Raw genomic sequence first — 23157 nt, 5'->3', positions numbered from 1 at the left:
AAGAATTTAATAAAATAACTTAGTTATCATTCAGCTAGTGTTACAAACATAAACTACAACAAAGGTTTGATGAAAGATTTTAATTCAGAACTTTTGAAATCAAGACATTTGTACTAGAGAGCCAGAAGTGGCTTCAACCAGGTTGGTACCAAAAGGGTTAAGAATTGTTTCTCAATTCATCAATTCACTGCCGGTTCTCCAATTTCATTTCAATAATTTTCATGATGTTTTCATTTGTTCAGGTCAACGCTCGCTCTGAATGAGATTGGTCTTCAAGTGACAAATGACCATAGGCATTGGAGTGGCTTGTTATCTCTATTTCTAGCTTTGGTGGAGTAGATGAGGTTAGAAAAGGTCAAGTGGTGAAGACATTATTTCGGCCTAGCTAAAAGGCATCTGGAAAATGTAAAACTACTGTCAGAGAAAAACCATTGTTCCACCACGGGAAAAGTTCTGTTGCAGTGTTAATTTAAATTTGGCTATGGTGGATCGAACCCACTTCATGCATGCAAGATTCACTACATCCATATAGCCCTCTATCTATCTATCTATCCGCTCAGTTGAAGTCAACTCTTGGTCACTCGTTGGATCAGTGTCCTCCAGTCAGTTCTATTCTGGGCCACTTCTTTCAGATTGGCTATGTCCATTCCAGTATCACTCTTGATGGTGTCAAGCCAGCGGGTTCTTGGTCGGCCTCTTCCTCTCTTGCCACTGACCATTCCGAGCATGATGTCCTTCTCCAGGGATTTTCTCCGCATAATATGACCGAAATATGCCAGTCTATGCTTGGTGATCCTAGCTTCTAGCGACATTTTCGGCTTGATCTGCTTAAGAACTTCTCCATTGGTGAGCCTCGCTGTCCATGGAATCCGTAAAAGACCTGGCCACCTACCCCAGTATCCTGGCCAATATACTCTATGGATCAAAAGTGTAAGAAACTTCCATGATGTCCTTCTCTAGGGATTTTCTCCGCATAATATGACCGAAATAATGTCTTCACCACTTGACCCTTTCTAACCTCTATTATAGCCCCCTATTATACCTTTAACCTCTTGGCATGACACAAAGCCACTTTCCTCAATATAACATCCCACTCAGTTGAGGGATCTTTGTGTTGTAAGTTACCCGGTGACCTTACTGGTGCTGGGGCCACATAAAAAGCACCCAATACACTCTGTAAAGTGGTTAGCGTTAGGAAGGGCATCCAACCATGCCACAGCAGACAGTGGAGCTGGACATAGTCCTCTGATATGCCAGCGCCTGTCAAGCTGTCCAACCCATGCCAGCAAGGAAAACAGAGGTTAATCGGTGTTACGCACATACACACGTTTGTCCCCTCTGTGTTTAGCCCCCTGTGGGCAATAAAGGAATCTATATACTGTTATATTTCGGGATGGTTTCCCTCCCTGCCCCCAAATAAACTCACGCCCTATATATTCGTTCTACACTCGTTTATTACTGTTCTTATTTTATCTTATGTCCATTGTCCGGAAATTTTTCAGCACATCTGTGACCTCTTCAGCGACCCTTTCCGTACACGTGTGTCCTCCTGCACTGCTCAGTCCATTCTGTATATATATATATGGTTTTAATGTGGTTTTAGAGTCAAGTTTTGGCTGCTATTTCCAGCGTGGTGGTATCTCTTAGATACCCTAAATTATAATTTTAATAATAATTATTACCTTTGAAGGTTTTTATTCCTATGCTGGCCACCTGATAAGATCGATATTTAAATAACGATCTTATCCTTATTTATATATACATATATATATATATATGCTAGCATGGAAAACGGACGCTAAACGATGATGATATAGTCAAAATAAGCAACAAGAAAGACTCCGGTAATTTGGTACAATTGTTTCGCACTACATCATTTTATTAAAGGTTGTAAGAATTACAGCAGATTTAAGATGCTGATTACTCATCAGCCAATTATAGAGGTTTTCCAATAATACATTGTACCAAATTACCGGAGTCATTCTTGTTGCTTATTTTGACTATAATCACCCCACAAATTTTTATGGATAACACCATGCAAAATTCTGGTGCATCTAAATTAAGTACCATATTCATTCGAATCAAAATTTTTGCTGAACTTATATATATATATATATATAGGTGAAAAAAATTGATAACATTCTTCAGACATAATGACTCAAATATATATTTTTTAACCTTCTAAAACAAGCCTTCTGTAGTTTTTTCACTTTTTACTATTTTCTATATATATACCTTACCCTAAAGGTGGTGCTCCAGCATGGCCGCAATCCAACGACTGAAACAAGTAAAAGAATATATATATATACATACAGTTAATTTATATATAATTCTATGTCTATACACGTATAAAATAAATTTTAAGATGACGATAACTTATATAATCGTTTAATTATTCAATATCGATTCACAGAAGAGACTAACGGAGGCAGATACACGTTTAGGTGCGAATCAATGTGAAAGTACGAAAAAAAAAAAAAGATTTGACATAACCCGGAAGTGATTAATAGCAGCCAACCAGCCAGCCAGCCAAACCAACACGCCAGGCCTGCCAGTCTGCCTGTCTTCTTTCAAACGAAATACTTCACAGTTTTTTTTTTTTGACACCGAATACGTAAAAGGAAAACATAATTAAAGATAAATAGAAGAACGAATTCATAAAAAATAACCAAAAATGAAAATTAAATAAAAAAAGAAAAGAAAAGCAAGTAAATAAATAAATAAACAAACAAATGAAGGAATAATAAAAAAGTAAACAAATAAAGAAACAAATGAATTTCCGTCTCCCGTCACCGAACAAGATGGCGTCGGCTTGTGTGTTGCAGTGGGCTCCCGACTCTTTGTACAACACAGCCATTTCTGCGACCGTTGCCAACTACAGTGTGTTCAGGAAGGACATTCAAAACCTGACGGAGAGTGTGCAGTTTGATATATTCTACAAGGTAGACATGTTTCGCCTCCAGCTTTGCAAAACACGACGTACATCCACGCACACACACACACACATATATATATATACATACATGCACATACATATATATATATATATATATACTGTGTATATATTTTTCCTCTGATCAATATATATATACACATATAATATCTATCTATTGATGCGATATTATTAAATACTCATAGATTTTGAAATTTTGCTTCACGAGGTTGTAGATTTATTGACAAGTATATATATATATGTGTGTGTGTGTGTATATGGATGTGTATAATGTTCGTTGGTGTATATGTATGTGTGTGTGTCTGTGTATTTTTGCATGCATTCATGTATAACGATACACTTGCATGAATTCTTGCGGTTGTTCCGTATCTGCATCGGTATATATATATATATATATATATACATATTATATATATCATATAATATATGATAACAAAATAAAACATATGCATATATACATATATGTACGTACCGACATCTATATGTATATATATCCACTTCCAAGTAACTTTAATATATTATATATATGTGTGTGTGTGTGTATGTATGTGTATATTATATATATATATACATGTGTGTGTGTGTATGTATGTGTATATATATATATATATATACATTTGTGTGTGTGTGTATATATATATATTATATATATATATATTTGTAGATGTGTTTGTATATATATATACATGTGTGTGTGTTTGTATATATATATACATGTGTGTGTGTGTGTATATATATATATATTTGTAGATGTGTGTGTATATATATATATATATTTGTAGATGTGTGTATATATATATATTTGTAGATGTGTGTATATATATATTTGTAGATGTGTGTGAATATATATATATTTGTAGATGTGTGTATATATATATATATATATATATATGTGTGTGTGTGTGTGTGTGTATATATGTGTAAATATCTGTGTGTATATATGTGTAAATATCTATGTGTATATATATATATGTGTGTGTGTGTGTGTCTGCATGTATGTTCATATATATTGTCGTGGATGCTTAGGTGTGTATGTTTATATATATATCAGTTCCATCCCTGATTTGCTTCTGTGACAAATATTGTAAATTTTATCAATTTAGTTAGTGACTATCATAAACATACAATGTCCCCCCCCCTGCACACACACCTCCTCGATTTTATTTATAGCATGAATGAATTTATGCGAATATCAAATATTCTAGATATCATTTGCAAATATCCATTTAAACTACACCTGTGTAATAATGCATGTGGATTATACACCTATGCATATATGTACATTAGTCAACCGTTTATATTGAGTATACACCCTATATGTAAGCTTGTATATAATTGGTTTATGTATATACTTATATATATATATATATATATATATATATACACACATACATACACCCTATATGTAAGCTTGTATATGATTGGTATATGTATATACTTATATATATATATATATACTTATATATACGTGTGTGTGTGTGTGGTCTATATATAAACATCGAATACTTTAGGAAGCTGCCTCTATAGAAAGAACTTAGATGATAGTTGATCCTTAAGATGTATATATAACCTACGTATTATATATACACACACACACACAGGTGTGCTTCGATAAGTATTTTACCTGTTTATAATAATAATAATCACGTACAAGTTTACCTTTAACGAGGCGTGTTGTGTTTGTCGCACATAAACGTTGTAGGTGTGTATGTGTGTATATATATATGTATATATATAATGTGCATTGTTGATTTATTTATACCTTGTGTTTGTGTCAAAAACCCCTTATTAGGAAACGGCTGTATGGGAATTTGTTGTATACACTCACAGGTGTACGTTATACACCCATGTGTATATGCCTGAGTAATATTAATGTGTACGTTGGCAAGAGATCTCCGCCAGTATACTACGAGTCCCATGGATCGGTTTGTACCAAGGCAGCCAAGTATTTCACGCAGAAATAAGTTTGTATATTTTTATATGTCGCACCGTGTGTGTGTTCTTAGGCTGTTTGTGGGTCTCCCCCGAATCCATTTTTTATTTCTTGTATATGCTCCGTTTGAAATGAAACGGTCGTAGTTTTCTGTCTCCATGTATCGTTCATTTCTCGGCATTCTTTCGGTGTGCCCCTCAGAAGCGTCAAAATTCATTGACGTTTCTGAGAGGCATACCCAAACAATGCCTCTTTCCCTCTCTGGTCGATAAATTCCATCTCAATCTCTCGTTTCTTCAGCATGCCATTCTCTTATTTCATTGCCTTCCCCCACCTTCTCTCTGGAGCCTTGGCACAGTGGTGTTACTTTAGATGGTGGAATGTGTACCGCCCCAGGTAGCAGTTGAGTTCCCCCTCTCTGGGGGCCCCTCATCATCATCATCATCGTTTAACGTTCGCTTTCCATGCTAGCATGGGTTGGACGGTTCAACTGGGGTCTGGGAAGCCAGAAGGCTGCACCAGGCCCAGTCTGATCTGGCAGTGTTTCTACAGCTGGATGCCCTTCCTAACGCCAACCACTCCATGAGTGTAGTGGGTGATTTTATGTGCCACCGACACAGGTGCCAGACGAGGCTGGCAAACGGCCACGGTCAGATGGTGCTTTTTACATGCCACCGGCATGGAGACCAAACTTAATGAGCAAACCTAAAAGTGCTGGCCCATAAAAACGTCACTATGCTACTACCTCTGCATCCATTTCTTGGCGTGCTAGATATTGCAGCGAAATCTCCCTCAGTATACCAAAGAAAATAAGTGGGGTGGGAGGAACGTTCGATAATGTAATTAGATGCTTGGTGCTTAAATTATAGAGGTGGTGGACATGGCTGGCAGACCACCTTTTATCACAACTCTGCCCAATCCCTACTGACCATTTGGGGTAGGAGTAGACAACATCAACAACATCCTTCTTCTTTTCCATCTGAAATTCACAACTTGAAGGGAATTAAAACTACATATGGAATAATATTGCCTGGCAAACTACCAATTTAGTCATCTTGTGCTTCTTGAAGAAGAAAAAAAAAATCAATAATTTCTTAAATTGATACCAGAACATCATCATCATCGTTTAACGTCCGTTTTCCATGCTAGCATGGGTTGGACAGTTCGACCGGGGTCTGGGATACCAGGAGGCTGCACCAGGCTCTAGTCTGATCTGGCAGTGTTTCTACAGCTGGATGCCCATCCTAACGCCAACCACTTTGTGAGTGCAGTGGGTGCTTTTTACGTTCCACCGGCACAGGTGCCAGGGGAGGCTGGCATCGGTCACGATCGGTTGGTGCTTTTACATGTCACCGGCACAGAAGCCATCCTAGGTGGCACTGGCATCGGCCACATTCGGATGGTGTTTTTTACATGCCACCAGCATGGGTATCACAACTACAAATTTCCATTTGATTTTTATTTTGATGTTTTATTTTGATGTTGACTCAGTAGGTCTCCTCAAGCACAGCAGGTCACCCTTCAATCCAAGGTAAGCACTGCAGGCCGTCCTGCGATCCAAGGTACTTTGAATGGGCCGGGGCTGGTTGTGTGAATCTGGTGTAGGACTTTATTTGTCGGGGGTAAAAATAAAGTTGAGGAGAGTCATGAAGCACCTGGAATGTATTAGAATTTGAACTGGCACAGGATAAGCTTGTTTCCCAGGGTTCAGTGCTTTTGGGTTCAATCCTGCTGTGTGGTACTTTACGCAAGTGTCTTCTACTGTAGCCCCTCTATGAACAAAACCCACCTTGAGTGGATTTTGTAAATGGAAACTGTTTGCATGGGTTGAACAGTTCAACATGAACTAACAAGCCAGAGAGCTGTGCCAAGCTCCAGTCTCTGTTTTGGCATGGGTTCACCTGCTGGAGAACCTTAACACCAAACCACTTTACAGAGTCCACTGGTTTGATTACCCAGGTTACATCGGTCCCAGCATTCCTGCCAGTTTTGGAATCTGACCCAGAAGTAATTTTCTGTCAGCAGGTTGAGGACTTTGTGCAATTCACTCTGGATCTCAACAACAGTGTTAAAACGGCAACCTTTGAGCTGCATTTTCATCTTGGGGGAAGAGATGGAAGTCTGCAGGTGCTAAATCTGGTGAATAGGGTGGGTGTGGAAGTGATACCATGTTGTTTTCGGCGAGAGACTCACGAGTGAGGAGAACCCTAAAGAATCCAGTTTTTTGCGCTCCACAGATCCAGTCACTTTCGCTGAATGTCCTCTCTTAAGTGCTTCAAAATGTCACAATAGAACCCTCGATTGATGGTCTGGCCCTGGAGGAATGAATTCTCAATGCACAACACCATATTTCTCAAAGTGATGCTCATGGCAGGTCCTCCAGTTCGCTCATCATCTTCCAGGGATGTTCTTCAGCTTTTGAAGCACCCATACCACTCGAAGCATTGTGTATGACCCATTGCCTTGTCGCCGTAAGCTTGTCGAAGCATGCTCAATGTCTCTGTAGCAGATTTCCCAAGTTTAATGCAAAATTTCATGTTGGTCCTTTGTTCCTGCTCATAACAAAAATCACAGATTACAGCATACACGTGATCACAAAAACACAAATTTCACAACTTGTGAAGTAAACACAGTGATGTCACTCAGCACACTGCCTCATCAAGGTTGCTGCTAGCTCTCACTGTGCACAAAACTTTGCTGCCATCTGTTGGCGTGCTACGAAACTGGCCCAGGAACTTTTTGATACCCTCTCCTATATATGTATGTATGTATATGTTTGTGTTTGTGTACCCTTGTCTTGACAACATGTGATGATTGTAAATAAGCATCACTATCATGCAAGCAATGATGTTTGTTTCCAGTCTTCCATGAAAAGCATGTTTGACCACATGGGTGGGGGGGGGGTATTATCTTGCTTTGGAAAGAGGTGAGGGTTAGCAACTGGAATGGCATCCTGTTGCAGAAAATCTTACCTCAACAAATTCTGCCTGATCCCTGCAATCATGGAAATGTGAACATTACACAATGATGATAATGAGATACTCCTCACCTTTAAATTTGTAGCTTTATGCTAATCATCATCATCATCATTTAATGTCCATTTTCCATGCTGGCATGGGTTGGATGGTTTGACTGGGCTGGCATGCTGGAAGACTGTGCCAGGCTCCAGTCTGATTTGGCATAGTTTTCTACAGCTGGATGCCCTTCATAACGCCAACCACTCCGAGAGTGCTTTTACATGTCACCGGTACAGGTGCCATTTGTGTGACACTGGGGTGCTTTTACATTCCACTGGCACGGGTGCCAATTTGCATGACACTGGTATCTGCCACAACTGTGATTTTGCTTGGCTTGATGGGTCTTCTTCCCAAGCACGACATAATGCCAAAGGTCTTGATTATTGTAAGAAATTATTAATATTAAATAGACTGGTTGAAGGTGGTGAGCTGGCTGAATCATGACTGTGCTGGGCAAAATGCTTAGTGGCATTTTATCCATCTTTACATTCTGAGTTCAAATTCCACCGAGGTTGACTTTGCCTTTTATCAGTTCAGGGTTGATAAAATAAGTACCAGTTGAGCACTGGGGTCAATGTTATCGACTAGCCACCTCCCACAATGTTACTGGTCTTGTGCCAAAATTTGAAATTGGCTCCTGGATGGCAGAATTAGTGGAGCGTCAATCAAAGTGTCCTAAATGCTTTGCCATATTTAGTTCTTTTTATGTTTTTGATTTCAAATCCATCTGCAGCCAACTTTGCATTCTTGAAAGCACCCACTCTCTCTTTTTCTCTGACCTACTGTCTGTATTCTCTCTGTATACTCACCTTCTTATACCTTGAGAGTTTGGTCTGACACCCCATTACTACCATTTTTATCTTCTCATCTATTCCCTCCCACCCTTATATAATGGGGAGTTCCATTTATAGCAAATCACCTACGCTTGTCCCTCTGTTGCCATTTACCCTCTCAGTACCTGGTTTAAAACCATCCCACTCTTAATTACTACCCTCTCCACTTTTTCATGGGACTTTTTCCTGTTCTTTTTCTGGCTTAGAATTTACCTAATGGCCTCACTAGTGCCCGTAGCATAAAACAAAAGGAAAATGCACCCAGTACACTCTGTAAAGAGGTTGATATATCAAGAAAGGCATCCAAGCGTAGAAACCAAGCCAAAAGCTGACATCGGAGCTCAAAGCAGCCCTGATGTTTGCTGGATCCGGTGAAACCATCCAATCTGTGTCAGTACAAAAAAATTGATGTAGGATTAGGATGTTGGTGAATATGAGTAGAGTGTGCATACATCCACGACTGTCAGTCTTTCACAACAAAATCCTTGCCCGGGCCTGCAGCTACAGGTTCAATCCTGACTGGTCTTTAGAAAATGGTCCTTCTTCTTTACTATTTATTCCCATTTGGATCTCTGTTTTATCGAGACCAAAATATGAACGAAGCATGGCTGTGTGGTAAGAAGCTTACTTCCCAAGCACGTGGTTCTGGGTTCAATCCACTGCATGACACCTTGGCCAAGTGTCTTCTACTATAGCCTTGGGCTGACCAAAGCATTGTGAGTGGATTTGATATACGGAAACTGAAAGAAGCCTGTCGTGTGTGTGTGTGTTTGTCCCTCAGTATCTCTTGACAAGTGGTATGTTGATGTCCCTGTAACTTAGCAGTTTGGCAAAAAGAGACTGACAGACCAAGTTCCAGGCTTAACGAAAGATCATTCCCGGGATCAGTTCATTCAACTTCAAACTTCTTTAAGGTGGTGCCCCAGCATGGCCAAGGCTCTGCTGAATGAAACAAGTAAAAGATGAAGGAGTGTATTATTTAGTGCGGGGGGCAGTCTTTAGTAAGGTATATCCCTGCTGGAATGTGATTGTTTCTGCTAAGTCATGGAATATTTTGTTAGGGTTTAACCCTTAAGTGGTCCCTGATTCAGCAAATCTCTTGATCAAAGCATTGGATGCTGCTGTCTTTCAGCAAAGTGGCTTCGTCATTTCCTTTGAGAAAATATTCCTCCATTTCACGTCCAACTGGAATTTATTTGTTTTCATGCTTATTGGGCGCAGGAGTGGCTGTGTGGTAAGAAGTTTGCTTCCCAACCACATGGTTCCAGGTTCAGTCCCACTGCATGGTACTTTGCGGAAAGTGTCTTGTACTATAGCCTTGGGCCGACTGAAGTCTTGTGAGTGGATTTGGTAGACAGAAACTGAAAGAGCTGGTGAGCTGGCAGAAACGTTAGCACGCCGGGCGAAATGCTTAGTGGTATTTTGTCTGCTGCTACGTTCTGAGTTCAAATTTTGCCACAGTTGACTTTGCCTTTCATCTTTTTGGGGTCGATTAAATAAGTACCTATTTCTTTATTACCCACAAGGGGACAAACAAGGACAGACATAGGTATTAAGTCGATTACATCGACTCCAGTACGTAACTGGTACTTAATTTATCGACCCCGAAAGGATGAAAGGCAAAGTCGACCTCGGAATTTGAACTCAGAATGTAGCAGCAGACGAAATACCGCTCAGCATTTTGCCCAGCGTGCTAACGTTTCTGCCAGCTCGCCACCTTTCGGGGGTCGATTAAATAAGTACCAGTTACGCATTGGGGTCGATATAATCAACTTAATCTCTCCCCCTTCCTCTCCCATTCTCCTTTCATTTGTAGTGCCTCTCTCTCCTTAGGCTCTTTAGCCATGCAAGCTGCAAGGGTAACCTTACTGGTGCTGGTGACACAAAAAAACAGCACCCAGTACACTTCTGTAAAGTGGTCAGTCTTAGAAAGTGCACCCATCCCCGGAAACCCTGCCAAAACTGAGACACCGAAGCCTGATGCAATCCCCTGACTCATCGGATCCTGTTAAATGAACCAACCATGCTTAGAATGGAAAGCTGATGTCAAAATGATGATGGTGGTGATGATCTCATTTATTATAGGATAAAGGGATTAACATTGTTGTTATTTGTTTTTGCTGTTTCCTTTGTTATTTTATGTTATTTTTCAGTTTTCAGTCGTTTTTTTCTGCTCCACACTAAACTTTCATACATTGGTTTCTGTTTAAACTCTTGCGTATTGTCTTCGATGTATTTATTCTTGGGAGGTCTTTACTCCTTTTATTACCATAATTCTGTTGAAATACGCTGTTCTGATTTCAATTCATTTTCAAACTGACAAAGAAGTCAGTAAGATAACTTTGTAATTTTAAAGCTGGTGTTTGGAACATAAATTAGCACGAAATCAATGTATTTATGTATGTATGTATATTATGCAAAAAATTCTTATATACACACGCTGACATAGAACCACAGTTGAACCCTTTATTCGCAATGTATGTATCATCATCATCATCATCGTTTAACGTCCGCTTTCCATGCTAGCATGGGTTGGACAGTTTGACCGGGGACTGGCAAGCCAGGAGACTGCACCAGGCTCAAATCTTGATCTGGCAGAGTGTCTACAGCTGGATGCCCTTCCTAACGCCAACCACTCCAAGAGTGTAGTAGATGCTTTTACGTGCCACCGGCAAGAGGTCCAGTCAGGCGGTACTGGCAATGGCCACGCCCAAATGGTGTTTTTTTTTATGTGCCACCTGCACACCGGCACATGTGCCAGTAAGGCGACGCTTGTGTGAACGTCTGTTTGTTTGTCTCTTCTTGTCTTGATGTCACACTGCAGTTGTAAATGATTGTCCCTGTCATACAAGCAGTGTCGTTCCTGTCCAATATTCTGAGAAAACATGCCTGGCCATGGAGCAGTATTACTTTGCCTGAAAGCAGGCAAAGGTTGGCAAGAGGAAGAGTATCTGGCTACATAGGATCTGCCTCAACAAACTTTGTCTGACCCATGCAACCATGGGAAACTGTGCACTCACAATACATACATCATCATCGTTTAACATCCACTTTCCATGATAGCATGGGTTGGACAATTTGACTGAGGACTGGCGAACCAGATGGCTGCACCAGGCTCCAATCTGATCTGGCAGAGTTTCTAGGCTCCACTGGTTGCACCAGGCTCCATATACACACATATGTAAATGTACACCTCTATATACTTACAGACACACACATACACACGCACACACCATCATTTAATGTTTGTTTTTTCATTCTGGCATAGATTGGATGGCTTGTCAAGAACTGGTAAAACCAGTCTGTTTTGGCTTGGTTTCTCCAGCTGGATGCCCTTCCTAACACCAACCACTTCACAGTGTGTACTGGGTGTTTTCTACATGGCACTGGCACATTTTATATGGCACCAGTGCAGATATTTTTATACGGTACCAGCATCAGTTCTTTTTACATGGCACCAGCTGTTTATATTTTTTTATCCCCTGCCAACCCAGGTTCAATTTCCAGTAGGAATCCCTTCACATATGTTGTTCATGCCTTTCACAAAGATACAGACACGATATCTTTTTTCCTAAAAATTGTTATATGATAGTATAAGAATAGCAAAAGTAGTGTAAGAAGGAATGAAATACCTTTTAGTGTTTACATTTGTCCTTCTATGTGCTTGATCCCAAGCCAATAGTCAATTCAGTCAGCCATAAATCCACCCCAAAATATGTTGGACCTTGTAAAAATTCATCAATATTCTTTTTCTTTTTCCTTTCTTCTCACAGCTTTATATGAAAGGAAATTTATATACGCTCGGAACGGATTTGGCAGAAATTGATAACTTTGCTAAAATATTAAAAGTCCTTGACAAAAGGTAAGTGTCTGGCTTATGTCTTACCTGTCTATTATTACCTTATCCCCTTCTTGATCGTCCTTATTCTTTCTTGGTTACACTTTGTTGCTTTGGTGCTGTTTTACAATCTTCCTTTTCTCCCTTGTCTCTGATCATTGTCATTATAAACACGAGGTTATCGTTTGATGTCTGCCTTTTCCTGCTTGCACGGGTCAAGCAGAGAATACTGAGGCAGAACTTCTAGAGGCGGATGCTCTTCCTGTTGCCAACCCCCATCTATTTCCAAGTAAGGTAATATTTCCCCATGGCCAGACATATTTTTCTCATGGAAGACTGGAAACAAACAACCTCGCTTGTGTGACAGGGATGTTCATTTACAATCATCATGCGATGTCTAGACAAGGACGGACACATATACAGGGATACACACGGACATGCACACACACACAACGGCCTTCTTTCTGTTTCCTGTTTACCAAATCCACTCACAAGGCAATTGCCCCAAGAGCCAGGAAAGAAGTGCTCAGCTTCTAGTAACTGGGCCCATGCCTATAAAGCCAATCTAATTTGACTGTACAGGTCACATATTTGTGGTCTGTGTAGTCGACTGCTTAATTACAGACAACCCATGCTACCCTTACCCGCTTCCCTGCTCGATGCGATTTTGATGACCCTGATGCAGTTTGACATTGGGTCATTCGAGAAATCCAGTCGATGATGCCAAATTGTTGGAACCATCTAAGCAGGTTTGTTAGGCTTTTTTTGCACCATCCTCCCATGTCTGTTAAACACACAGAAGAGCTTCCACACCCCTGAAGAAATCTGGTCGTCCTACCCCCACAAGGGCAGCCATTTGGTGGGGAATAAGTTGATTACATTGACCCCCTGTGTTTCACAGCAACCTGTGAATAATAATAATAATAATAATAATAATAATTGCAGTGCCAGGCAGTGGCTCTCGTGGCTTCTGATCTTAACTGATTGGCAGTGTTATCGTGTACATTGTTTTGTCTTCGTATAAAAGATGGGCTACAGCAAATATTCTGCTCAATACCACAGATTTGCTTGTCAGTTGTTTGACCTTAACCAGTTGAGCATGTCCCTTGGTGGCTGACGATATGTGCATCTCTGATCGCGAGCAGAAGTAGTGGGGGAGCATCATAGCCATGTGTCGAGAGGGATTCTTTGGGGTTTGAATAATTCACCTCTGGAAACATGGGTGTTTCATTCAACATCCTTAAACAACCCTTATTCAGGGACCTTTTGAGCGGGATGGGTTACTCAACCTGAAGGAAATTCTAACTGGGCCCCACCTGCAAGGTCATGCGCTGTTTATCTTGATATAAGATCACCATGTCATGCACATATGGTTGTGATGCATGTTCCTAGTGTACCCTTATCAGACGGGTAGTCATGATGGGTAAACTGGGCTTCGTATATTTTACCCCAGTGTCACTTTGATCGCATGCACTGCTCTCTCACTCAATAATAATAATAATAATAATAAAATGCTCTGATGCAGTGCCATAATGCCCTGATGCAGTACCAAATGCTCTCAGGCTTCTATAAGTAGAAGATCCTTACCCAAGGCGCTGTGCAGTGGGACTGAACCCGACACCAAATGGTTGGGAAGCAAGCTTCCTGACCACACAGCCACAACAGCACCTATTGGTGATGCTTGCAATCTGCAACAAACAAGATTAATATTTGAAGAAAACCTGGTGTCTCTGATATAATTATGATAATAATTGTTACTTTAGTTAGCTCTGTAGGCTAATAATAAATATCTTTTATTGTAAAAAGCTGTTACATAAAGCAGAAGCAATATTAGATTAAAATAGCCATCTATGTATCATAATTAATGTAAATACATCAGGAAAAAGTAAATTTATTGGAGATAGTATCTTTTAAACACATTGGTTTGACACATAAAAATAGCTTTGTTTTCCTCATCTCACTCTATCTTCAGTTCTATTTTTATTTCTTTAACCTTCAACAAAGATAATAATAATAATTAATTAAAAAAGAACAAATGAACTCATTTTGTTACGATATTTCTGTTGAAACTCACTGCTTTTGTTTCAGTTAATTTTGAAAATGAGGAAGAATTTATGAAAATAACTTGGTCGTTATTAAGCTGGTGTTTAGGACATAAATTAACACGACTTTTTCAATGGGAAGTTTTAACCCCTTACCCGGCAGAAACGAATATACGCGTTTTGACTGAAATCGTTTTTTGGTATCTCTGGCGAGTTAACTTGTCAAAAGATAGACTCGCCAAAATCGACAGCAAACGAGTTCCTTCGTATAAAAACGGGTTAACTCGTTTCTGCCCAAAGCGGTAATTTAAAATCAATATTATTGAATGAAAATTCATAATAAATAAGGTTTGAAATATACCTCGAAATCACCATTCAAAACATAGTAAAACAAAACAATTAAAAAATATGTCTGAAAAAATACATTTATTTTCAAAATAATTGTTGGGTAAGGGGTTAATTGAGATCCCTTTAAAATGGGAACGTTTGCATTGTGGAACCAAGTGTAGTCTCAGATGGTTTCCTATCACAAGGGTTAATTAATACGTACTGAAACACAACATAATATTAATTGTTTAGCATTCAGATTAATCCGTTAAATGTAATGCTTATTTATTCACAATTTTTTCTTTGAAATAATGCGCAGGAGTGGCTGTGTGGTAAGTAGCTTGCTTACCAACCACATGGTTCCGGGTTCAGTCCCACTGCATGGTACCTTAGGCAAGTGTCTTCTACTATAGGCTCGGGCTGACCAAAGCCTTGTGATTGGATTTGGTAGACTGAAACTGAAAGAAGCCCGTCGTGTGTGTGTGTGTGTGTGTGTTTGTCCCCCCCAACATTGCTTGACAACCGATGCTGGTGTGTTTACGTCGCCGTAACTTAGCGGTTCGGCAAAAGAGAATGATAGAATAAGTACTAGGCTTACAAAGAATAAGTTCTGGGGTCGATTTGCTTGACTAAAGGCAGTGCTCCAGCATGGCTGCAGTCAAATGACTGAAACAAGTAAAAGAGTGTGAATTACCTTTTATCTTTTTACCATTTACTTGTTTCAGTCATTGGGCTGTGGCCATGCTGGGGCACTGTCTTTGAGGATTTTTAGTCAAATGTTTCAACCCCAGTAGTTTTTCTTTTTTTAAGCTTGCTTGAACTCCTCTGCTGAACTGCTAAGTTACAGGGGCATAAGCACATCAACACGGGTTGTCAAGTGGTGGCAGGGAACACAGACACACACACACATGCCTAGTAAGCTGGGTGGCCTCATTCTAAAGCTAAAATGATGCAAAGTGCATTGTGACCAGTGATGTATAACATCATCCGCCAGTCTGGTCAATTGTGTCATCACGTGAAGTGTGGATGTGCCATCTGAGCCAAACTGTACTACCTGGGGTCATGTCTTTTGCTTCCCTAGTGTGGTCTTTTCCGACAGTCTCTCCTCTGACCTAATGCTAGGGTCCTTCCCTTGGGTCACACACCCAATAAGAATGAGACCCTTGGGTGGTCATCCTGTTGCTTCCTATTTGGCATTGAGGATTCCATGCTCACTTATTTAACATCAGATGCTCTAATGCTTTCCCTCTCTCTCTCTCTCTTTCTGTTTATTTCTCTGTATACCAGGTTCAATTAACAAATTGCAATGTTTCTCTCTTCATCTCTTTCTACCTCTCTCTCTACTTCTCTCTCTTCATCCCTCTCTCTCTACCACTCTCTCTCTCTTCATCTCTCTCTCTACCACTCTCTCTCTTCATCTCTTGCTCTCTCTCTCTCCTCTCCTTCTCTTCCCCCCTCTCCTTTCATTCTCTTTCTGGTTAAGTGAGTGTCAGCATTTTTCTCTTTGTGTCTGAGAACATAACTTTATGTCAACCAGGTTCATTAAATAAATTGTAATGCATCTCTTCTCTCTCTCTCTCTCTCCTCCTTCTCCATCTCTCCTACATCTCTTCCCCTTCCTCCCTCTCTCATTGCTTCTGTATGTTTAAGCATATTTCTCTCTAAACGTATGGGGAGAAAAAAAAGTGTTTATATCAGTTGTGTTCAATTAATACACTGTAATGTCTCTCCTGCTCTCTCTCTCTCTTTCTCTCTCTGTGTGCATATTTCTGCATGTGTTTGTGTGTGTGTGTGTGTATATATAAAGCTGAAGTTGTCTGTGTGTGTGGCATGTTTGGTAGCCTTCAACTAACACTATCTCCTCCGAGACCCTGCGGTGCAAGTTGACCAAAATTGAGAGTATGATTGAAGAAGGCTTCCTCTTCCTTCCGTGGAAGAAAAAATTCAAATCGGACCATGTTAAGACCAAAAATTATTTGCATCAAAAAGGTGTTTTTTTTTCTATGAAAATCCCTATTTTTTACGATTTTTTTTACTGCTGTGTCGCCATTTTTCGGTGTATTTCAACCATAAAAATGTTCACTTAAAGAGAATAACAAGATACATAATGCAAAATTTTTACTTTTCAAAAATTCCAATTCTAAAGGGTCGAAACAAACCCGAGCAATGCCAGGCAATACTGCTAGTATATATATATATATATATATATATACACTTCAAGCACCGAAAAGTACTGCTGCCAAACCAGGCTGAATGTCCAGTCAGCCAAGCCAAATCCTCTCTTTCACTGCTTCTTCCGACCAATAAAGTTTCTTTGCTTTCTTTTGGGTCTTACTGCTACAATTAGTTTTCAGGCAACTCTTACTGTATTTGTTTTTCTGTGTGAAATGTGTCAATACTTTTGCTTTGTAAAGCATCCAGTCCACACTGTGAAGTGGTTGGCATCTGGAAGGGCATCCAGCTGTAAAGACCATGCCAAAACTGACCTCGCCTGTGCTGGTGCCATGTGGAAAGTACTCACTCTACTCTACAGGGTGGTTGGTGTTAGGAAGGGCATCCAGCTGTAAAGACCATGCCAAAACTGACCTCGCCTGTGCTGGTGCCATGTGGAAAGTACTCACTCTACTCTACAGGGTGGTTGGTGTTAGGAAGGGCATCCAGCTGTAAAGACCATGCCAAAACTGACCTCGCCTGTGCTGGTGCCATGTGGAAAGTACTCACTCTACTCTACAGGGTGGTTGGTGTTAGGAAGGGCATCCAGCTGTAAAGACCATGCCAAAACTGACCTCGCCTGTGCTGGTGCCATGTGGAAAGTACTCACTCTACTCTACAGGGTGGTTGTGTTAGGAGGGCATCCAGCTGTAAAGACCATGCCAAAACTGACCTCGCCTGTGCTGGTGCCATGTGGAAAGTACTCACTCTACTCTACAGGGTGGTTGGTGTTAGGAAGGGCATCCAGCTATAAAAGCCATGCCAAAATAGACACAGTCGTCTGAGGTAGTCATCTGCCTAGCCGACTCATGTCAAACTACCCAACCCATGCCAGCATGGAAGGTGGGCGTTAAATGATGATGATGATGATTGATCTCCAGTGTCCTGTGAAGTCAAAAAGAATGGAGGTCACAAGAGAAAGGGTCTGATTCGAGGGAGATTTGGTTTATGTTTCTACCAGATTGAGCAACTGCTTCGAGGTGATCTCAGAAGATAAATGATGGGTCAGTTGTATGTACTACGGGTGGTTGCAGATCAAATCGGAAGTGCATTCAGATTGTTCGGTCAAATGTAAAACTTATTTGAATTAGTCATGCATTCTCTTGTAGCTTTTGAGATTTTGGAGGACATGACTGTCTAATTTTAGAATGGCATTGTAGGGTAGGTGTGAGAGGCCAGACCTGGCCAGTTTGAACATAAAACAAGTAAAATAATGGATATGGCCAGTTCCAGTGCCAACGGGTTAAGATAGGGAAATAGTCAGAAGAAATGCAAGAGGTAGACCTGACAATATGGACAGAAGTACTGAGATCATAATGATGATGATGGTAGTTGTGGTGGTAGTGATGGTGATGATGATGATGGTTGTGGCAATGGTTATGATGATGATGATTATTTTATTTTTTAATTTTTTTTTTGTGAATAGGTGTCTGCTGCACCATTGTTTTCAAGCACTTATCGACCACGGGGCCCAGGTGAACGAGATCCTTGCCACTGAGTTTTGTAAGCGCTACCAACTTTCAGGCCATCTGAATGAGAACGAGAGGAACAAAGCCATCCAACTTGGCACTGCACTCGGTAAGACAATGGAGCTTCTTATTAAAAAAACAATTTGCCTTTTACAGTCCATTGTTACAAAACTCCTTCTTTCTCTCTCCTCCTCCCTCTCCCCTCCCTTTGTCTTTTCCTCCCCTGTCACTCCCTTTCTTTATCTCCCATCTCTCCCTTCTTTCCCTTCCGCCCGTCTCTCCTCCCTGTCTCTCCCTTCCCCATCTCTCTCTTCTCCATCTCTTCCCATTCCCTCCTGATCCCCCTTGCACTCCCCTCTCTTTTCCCCCTTTCTCTCTCTTTATAGAAATAACTCTATTGAATGCTTAATTAAAATTTCCAAATAATTTTTTCTCTCTTTAATTTCAGCGAGTTTCTTCAATGAATCTGGTTGGTTTTTCAGCAGTGAGAGAGTTTACCACACATGTCGGCTACTTTGTGACCAAGACAAAACCTACAGTGGACTATGTAAATTGTTAGAGTGTAATGTCAGGTAAGAACTGCCATCAAAAGAGCTCTTCTTCCAATTCTTGCTAAAATCAGAAAGGCCAGCTGATATTCATCATCATCATTTAACGCCTGTCTTCCATGCTAGCAACAGTTGGATGGTTTGACAGGAGTTTTTAAGTATTGTGGTGATAGATATTAACATACCTGTCTGCTTAAAAGATGGACTTATCAGAACTCTTCTAAGGAATAACGTTTAATCATTGATGATGGCAGATGGTGTTTTGGAGTTTTGTGCAGCAGTGGTAGAAATATGTTGTGTGAAGACATTACTTTACCTCTGCTTTGTTAAATCATATATCCAAACTTAACCCTTTCGTTACTGTATTTATTTTGAGATGTTCTGTGTTTCTTTCAATTACTTTAAATATAACAAAGAATTTGTCTGAATATTTTTTTATCATACCTAATGCACCTACTATGATAGGAATTGTTTCCGTTTTTAAATTCCTCATTCGAGTTACCTCTATTTCCAGGTCTTTGTATTTTGAAAGTTTCTCCATTTCTTTTAGAGAAACATTGTCATCTGCTGGTATTGATACATCAATTAGAAAGCATTTTTTATCTTCATGATCTCTGATAACTATATTGGCCTATTGGTCTTAATTTCTCTATCTGTGTGGATTGGCATATCCCAGAATAAGGTTGCTTTCTCGTTTTCCATGACCTTTTGTGGTGTGTGCCTATACCATCTTTTTTCTGTTGTTATTCCATAACATTGGCATAGCTTCCAGTGTATGTAGGTCCCAACTCTTTCGTGTCTGTGAATATATTCCTTCTTAGCCTGGACTGGGCAGGTTTCTGATTACAAATATCTTGGGTCATACATATCATCATCTAGAAAAGATTTTCTAACTAGAAAGGGTATGGCCTGGTCAGCCTGTAATGACATGCATAAGATCTGGTCATCGAATCTCAGTAGAGACTTCAAACTTGAAATCTTCAAAGCCACAGTTGAACCAATTCTACTATATGGCTCAGAAACCTGGACGTTATCAAAGAAGCTTGAGAGGCAGTTGGATGGAACCTACACTCGCCTCCTTATGAGAGTTCAAAATCTCTTGTGGAAGCGTCATCCAACCAAAATGCAAAAAGGTAGGAGAGTTCAGTTTGCTGGACATTGTTGTAGAGCTGGAAACGAGGCAATTTCTACTCTTCTCCTCTGGAAGCCATCTACTCGCAATGCCAGAGGACGCACGCCCTCCTACCCTGATGTAATCTCCAGGGATACAGGCATCCAGCAACAGGACCTCCGTAATGCCATGATGGACCGTGAAGTCTGGCGTAGCATGGTAAATTCCATTGTCTCAACCACGGTCGAACAATGATGATGATGATGATGAGAGATATGATTTATTGTTCCTTGTCCATCTCCACATATTCTGCAGTTACTTGTTATGTATTATTATTATTATTTCTCTTTATTTCTACCAGATTACTTCATGTACAGAATTCCAGTTGTAAATATAGAGAAGCCAATGAAACCTTCAAAGAAACCTTTAAGATATTGAATATCCTGAACCAGGCCAACATATCGGTGAATAAGGCCATGTTGTATGGTGAATGTTGTGGTTTATTTTTTGCAGAAAGTCAGTATGATCAGGTAAGCATGTTAAGGGGCAAATAACTCAAAACAGGACTTTGTCACATTTTAGTGGCGGGGTTTTCATTGCCTTTTCTCTCTCTCTCTCTCTCTTCCTTACTGTTTACTCATCTCTCTCACTACTCCTCATGTTCATCAATGATAATCCCAATCACTGCTATCGGGTTTCTCATCTCTTGTCTTTCCTCCCTCTCCCCTGTGTATTTCTTCCTCCTCCTCCTCCCTTGCCTGTTTCTTCCTCCCTCTCCCTTGCGTGTTTCTTCCTCCTCCTCCTCCCTTGCATGTTTCTTCCCCCCTCTCCCTTGCATGTTTCTTCCTCCTCCTCCCTTGCATGTTTCTTCCTCCCTCTCCCTTTCTCTCTATCTAAGACAAAAAAACTTCCTTTCGCCCTGTTGCACTCAGCTGGACACTTCTCTCTCACACACACATGCACACACCTTGTATTGTACACATACACACACACACTCACTTCATGTGACACACACATCTTTTGTCTCACACACACACATCTAGTCACACACCTCATGCCTCTTGGCCTCACTATTTCTTTCTCTCATCCTCTTATCTCACCTTCTTTATCACTCCACCCTTTAACACAGCCTCTCGGGTTTCAATTCTCTCTGTCTGTCTGTCTGTCTCTCTCTCCCTTTCATTTTTTCCTCACGTTTTACTTCTATCTCCCCTAATACCCGGAATCAGCAGTTCTCAACTGGGGGTTGATATAAAATTTTTGGGGTCCACTCAAGTAAAGTAGTAAATTGGAATTCCACAATAGTTTATGAAGGGCCCATTAAAAAAATTTTTACTTTTAGATGGATTTATTGTAAGAAACAGCTAAATTTCCTTCTCTAATGTTTTACACAGTTCAACCTACACAAATTAATGTCATCATCATCCTCATCTTTAACATCCATTTTCCATGCTGGCATGGGTTGGATAGTTTGACCAGAGCTGGCAAGCTGGAGAGCTGCCCCAGACTCCAATCTGATTTGGCTTGGTTCTTCTATGGCTGGATGCCCTTCCTAATGCCAACCACTTTATAGTGTGCACTGGGTGCTTTTAATGTGGCACCAGCATGAGTACTCCCACATGGTGCTGGCAGGAGTTCCTTTTACATAGCACCAGCACAGGGCCCTTACAAGCTAAATCCCTTTCAGCAGGGGATGCACTTTTGCTGTGGAGGGCAGGTTTTCTTGAGTTCAGCAAAGCACCAGGTATCTTGGTCCTTTGTCATCTTGTCTGAAAAACAAAATAGTATGGGCATGTGTTGAGGAGGGACGAAGAGGATGTTCTGAGGAAGGTGATTGCGCTTGAGGTAAATGGAGTGCGAAAGCAAGGTAGACCGAGGGAAAAGGTGGAGGAGTTGGTTTGAAAAGGGAAGACTCTGAACCAGATGGTGTGAGGGCAGTTGCTATGGCATTGAGGTAGATCAGGCCACTCCCATTAACAGGGACAAAACCTGGATTTAAAATACTGGATGAGTGGTTAGGGAGATCCACCAGAATAAAGTAGTAAGCAGAAGGGTCTATAGGTAAAAAAACTGGTGGAGAAACCACTGCCCTAAACAAATATCTTCACCAACCCACCTGAGGCGAACCAGGTGCTGCTGTTGTCCTCTTACTTCCCTTAGTGTGAATCTTCTTTGTTAGGAGATAAGATTATGCTGGGCTGTGATGTGCATGAGGGAATGGAATGGAGATTGTGTGGCTCTCATTCCCCGACTTTCATTGCTTCTTTCTGCTTATTAATTCTCTTTTCTCTCTCTCCTTGTAACAGGCGTATAAATATTGCAATCTAGCTGTTCAACAACTCACACCAGTTTTATCACCGAGGGTAAGTTGCTTTCTACATTCCCTTCTGTTTATCTTTTACTTGTTTCAGTCATTCGACTGTGACCATGCTGGGGCACCACTTCAAAGGGTCAAACAATTTGACCCCAGTCCTTATTTTTTTAAAAACCTGGTGCTTATTCTATTTGTTTCTTTTATAAAAGCTCAACACTGTTTTTTGAAATGGTGGGTTTGGTGTGGGGCGAATACAAACACCCACACACACGACAGGATTCCTTACAGTTTCTGCCTACCAAATTCACTCACAAGGTATTGACCAACCCTAAGGCTTTAGGAGAAGGCACTTGCTCATGGTATCTTGCTGTAGGACTGAACTTAAAAACATGTGGCTGTAAAGCAAGCTCCTTATACCACACACACACACATACATGACAGGTTTCCACACAGTTTCCATCTATCAAATTCACTGACAAAGCATTTGTTGACCCAGGGCTATAACAGAAGACACTTGGCCAAAGTGCTGTGGGACTGAAGCTGAAACCACATGACCACAAA

The 23157-nt window shown here is 40.6% G+C and overlaps 1 protein-coding gene across 2 annotated transcripts in view; it reads left to right on the top strand.

Moving 5' to 3' along the window:
* The first annotated feature begins 2766 nt into the window (after nucleotides 1-2766).
* The window catches only part of LOC115224842 (amyloid protein-binding protein 2), a 34518-nt gene continuing 14127 nt past the window's right edge, over nucleotides 2767-23157 (top strand). Inside the window, exons 1-6 of one of the 2 annotated variants that reach the window (XM_036513784.1) lie at nucleotides 2767-2942; nucleotides 12510-12598; nucleotides 18581-18732; nucleotides 19072-19195; nucleotides 20644-20812; nucleotides 22589-22645. In XM_036513784.1, the coding sequence (XP_036369677.1) occupies nucleotides 2772-2942; nucleotides 12510-12598; nucleotides 18581-18732; nucleotides 19072-19195; nucleotides 20644-20812; nucleotides 22589-22645 (762 nt within the window). In that variant the 5' untranslated portion in view covers nucleotides 2767-2771. The remainder of the gene's footprint in view (nucleotides 2943-12509; nucleotides 12599-18580; nucleotides 18733-19071; nucleotides 19196-20643; nucleotides 20813-22588; nucleotides 22646-23157) is intronic. The other variant, XM_029795783.2, reaches the window with a different exon arrangement.

Source organism: Octopus sinensis, linkage group LG26, assembly GCF_006345805.1.
Source record: "Octopus sinensis linkage group LG26, ASM634580v1, whole genome shotgun sequence".
In the NCBI taxonomy this organism is placed as follows: Eukaryota; Metazoa; Mollusca; class Cephalopoda; order Octopoda; family Octopodidae; genus Octopus; species Octopus sinensis.
The sequence above is the reverse complement of the archived record's forward strand: the minus strand, read 5'-3'. Positions and strand labels throughout refer to the sequence as shown.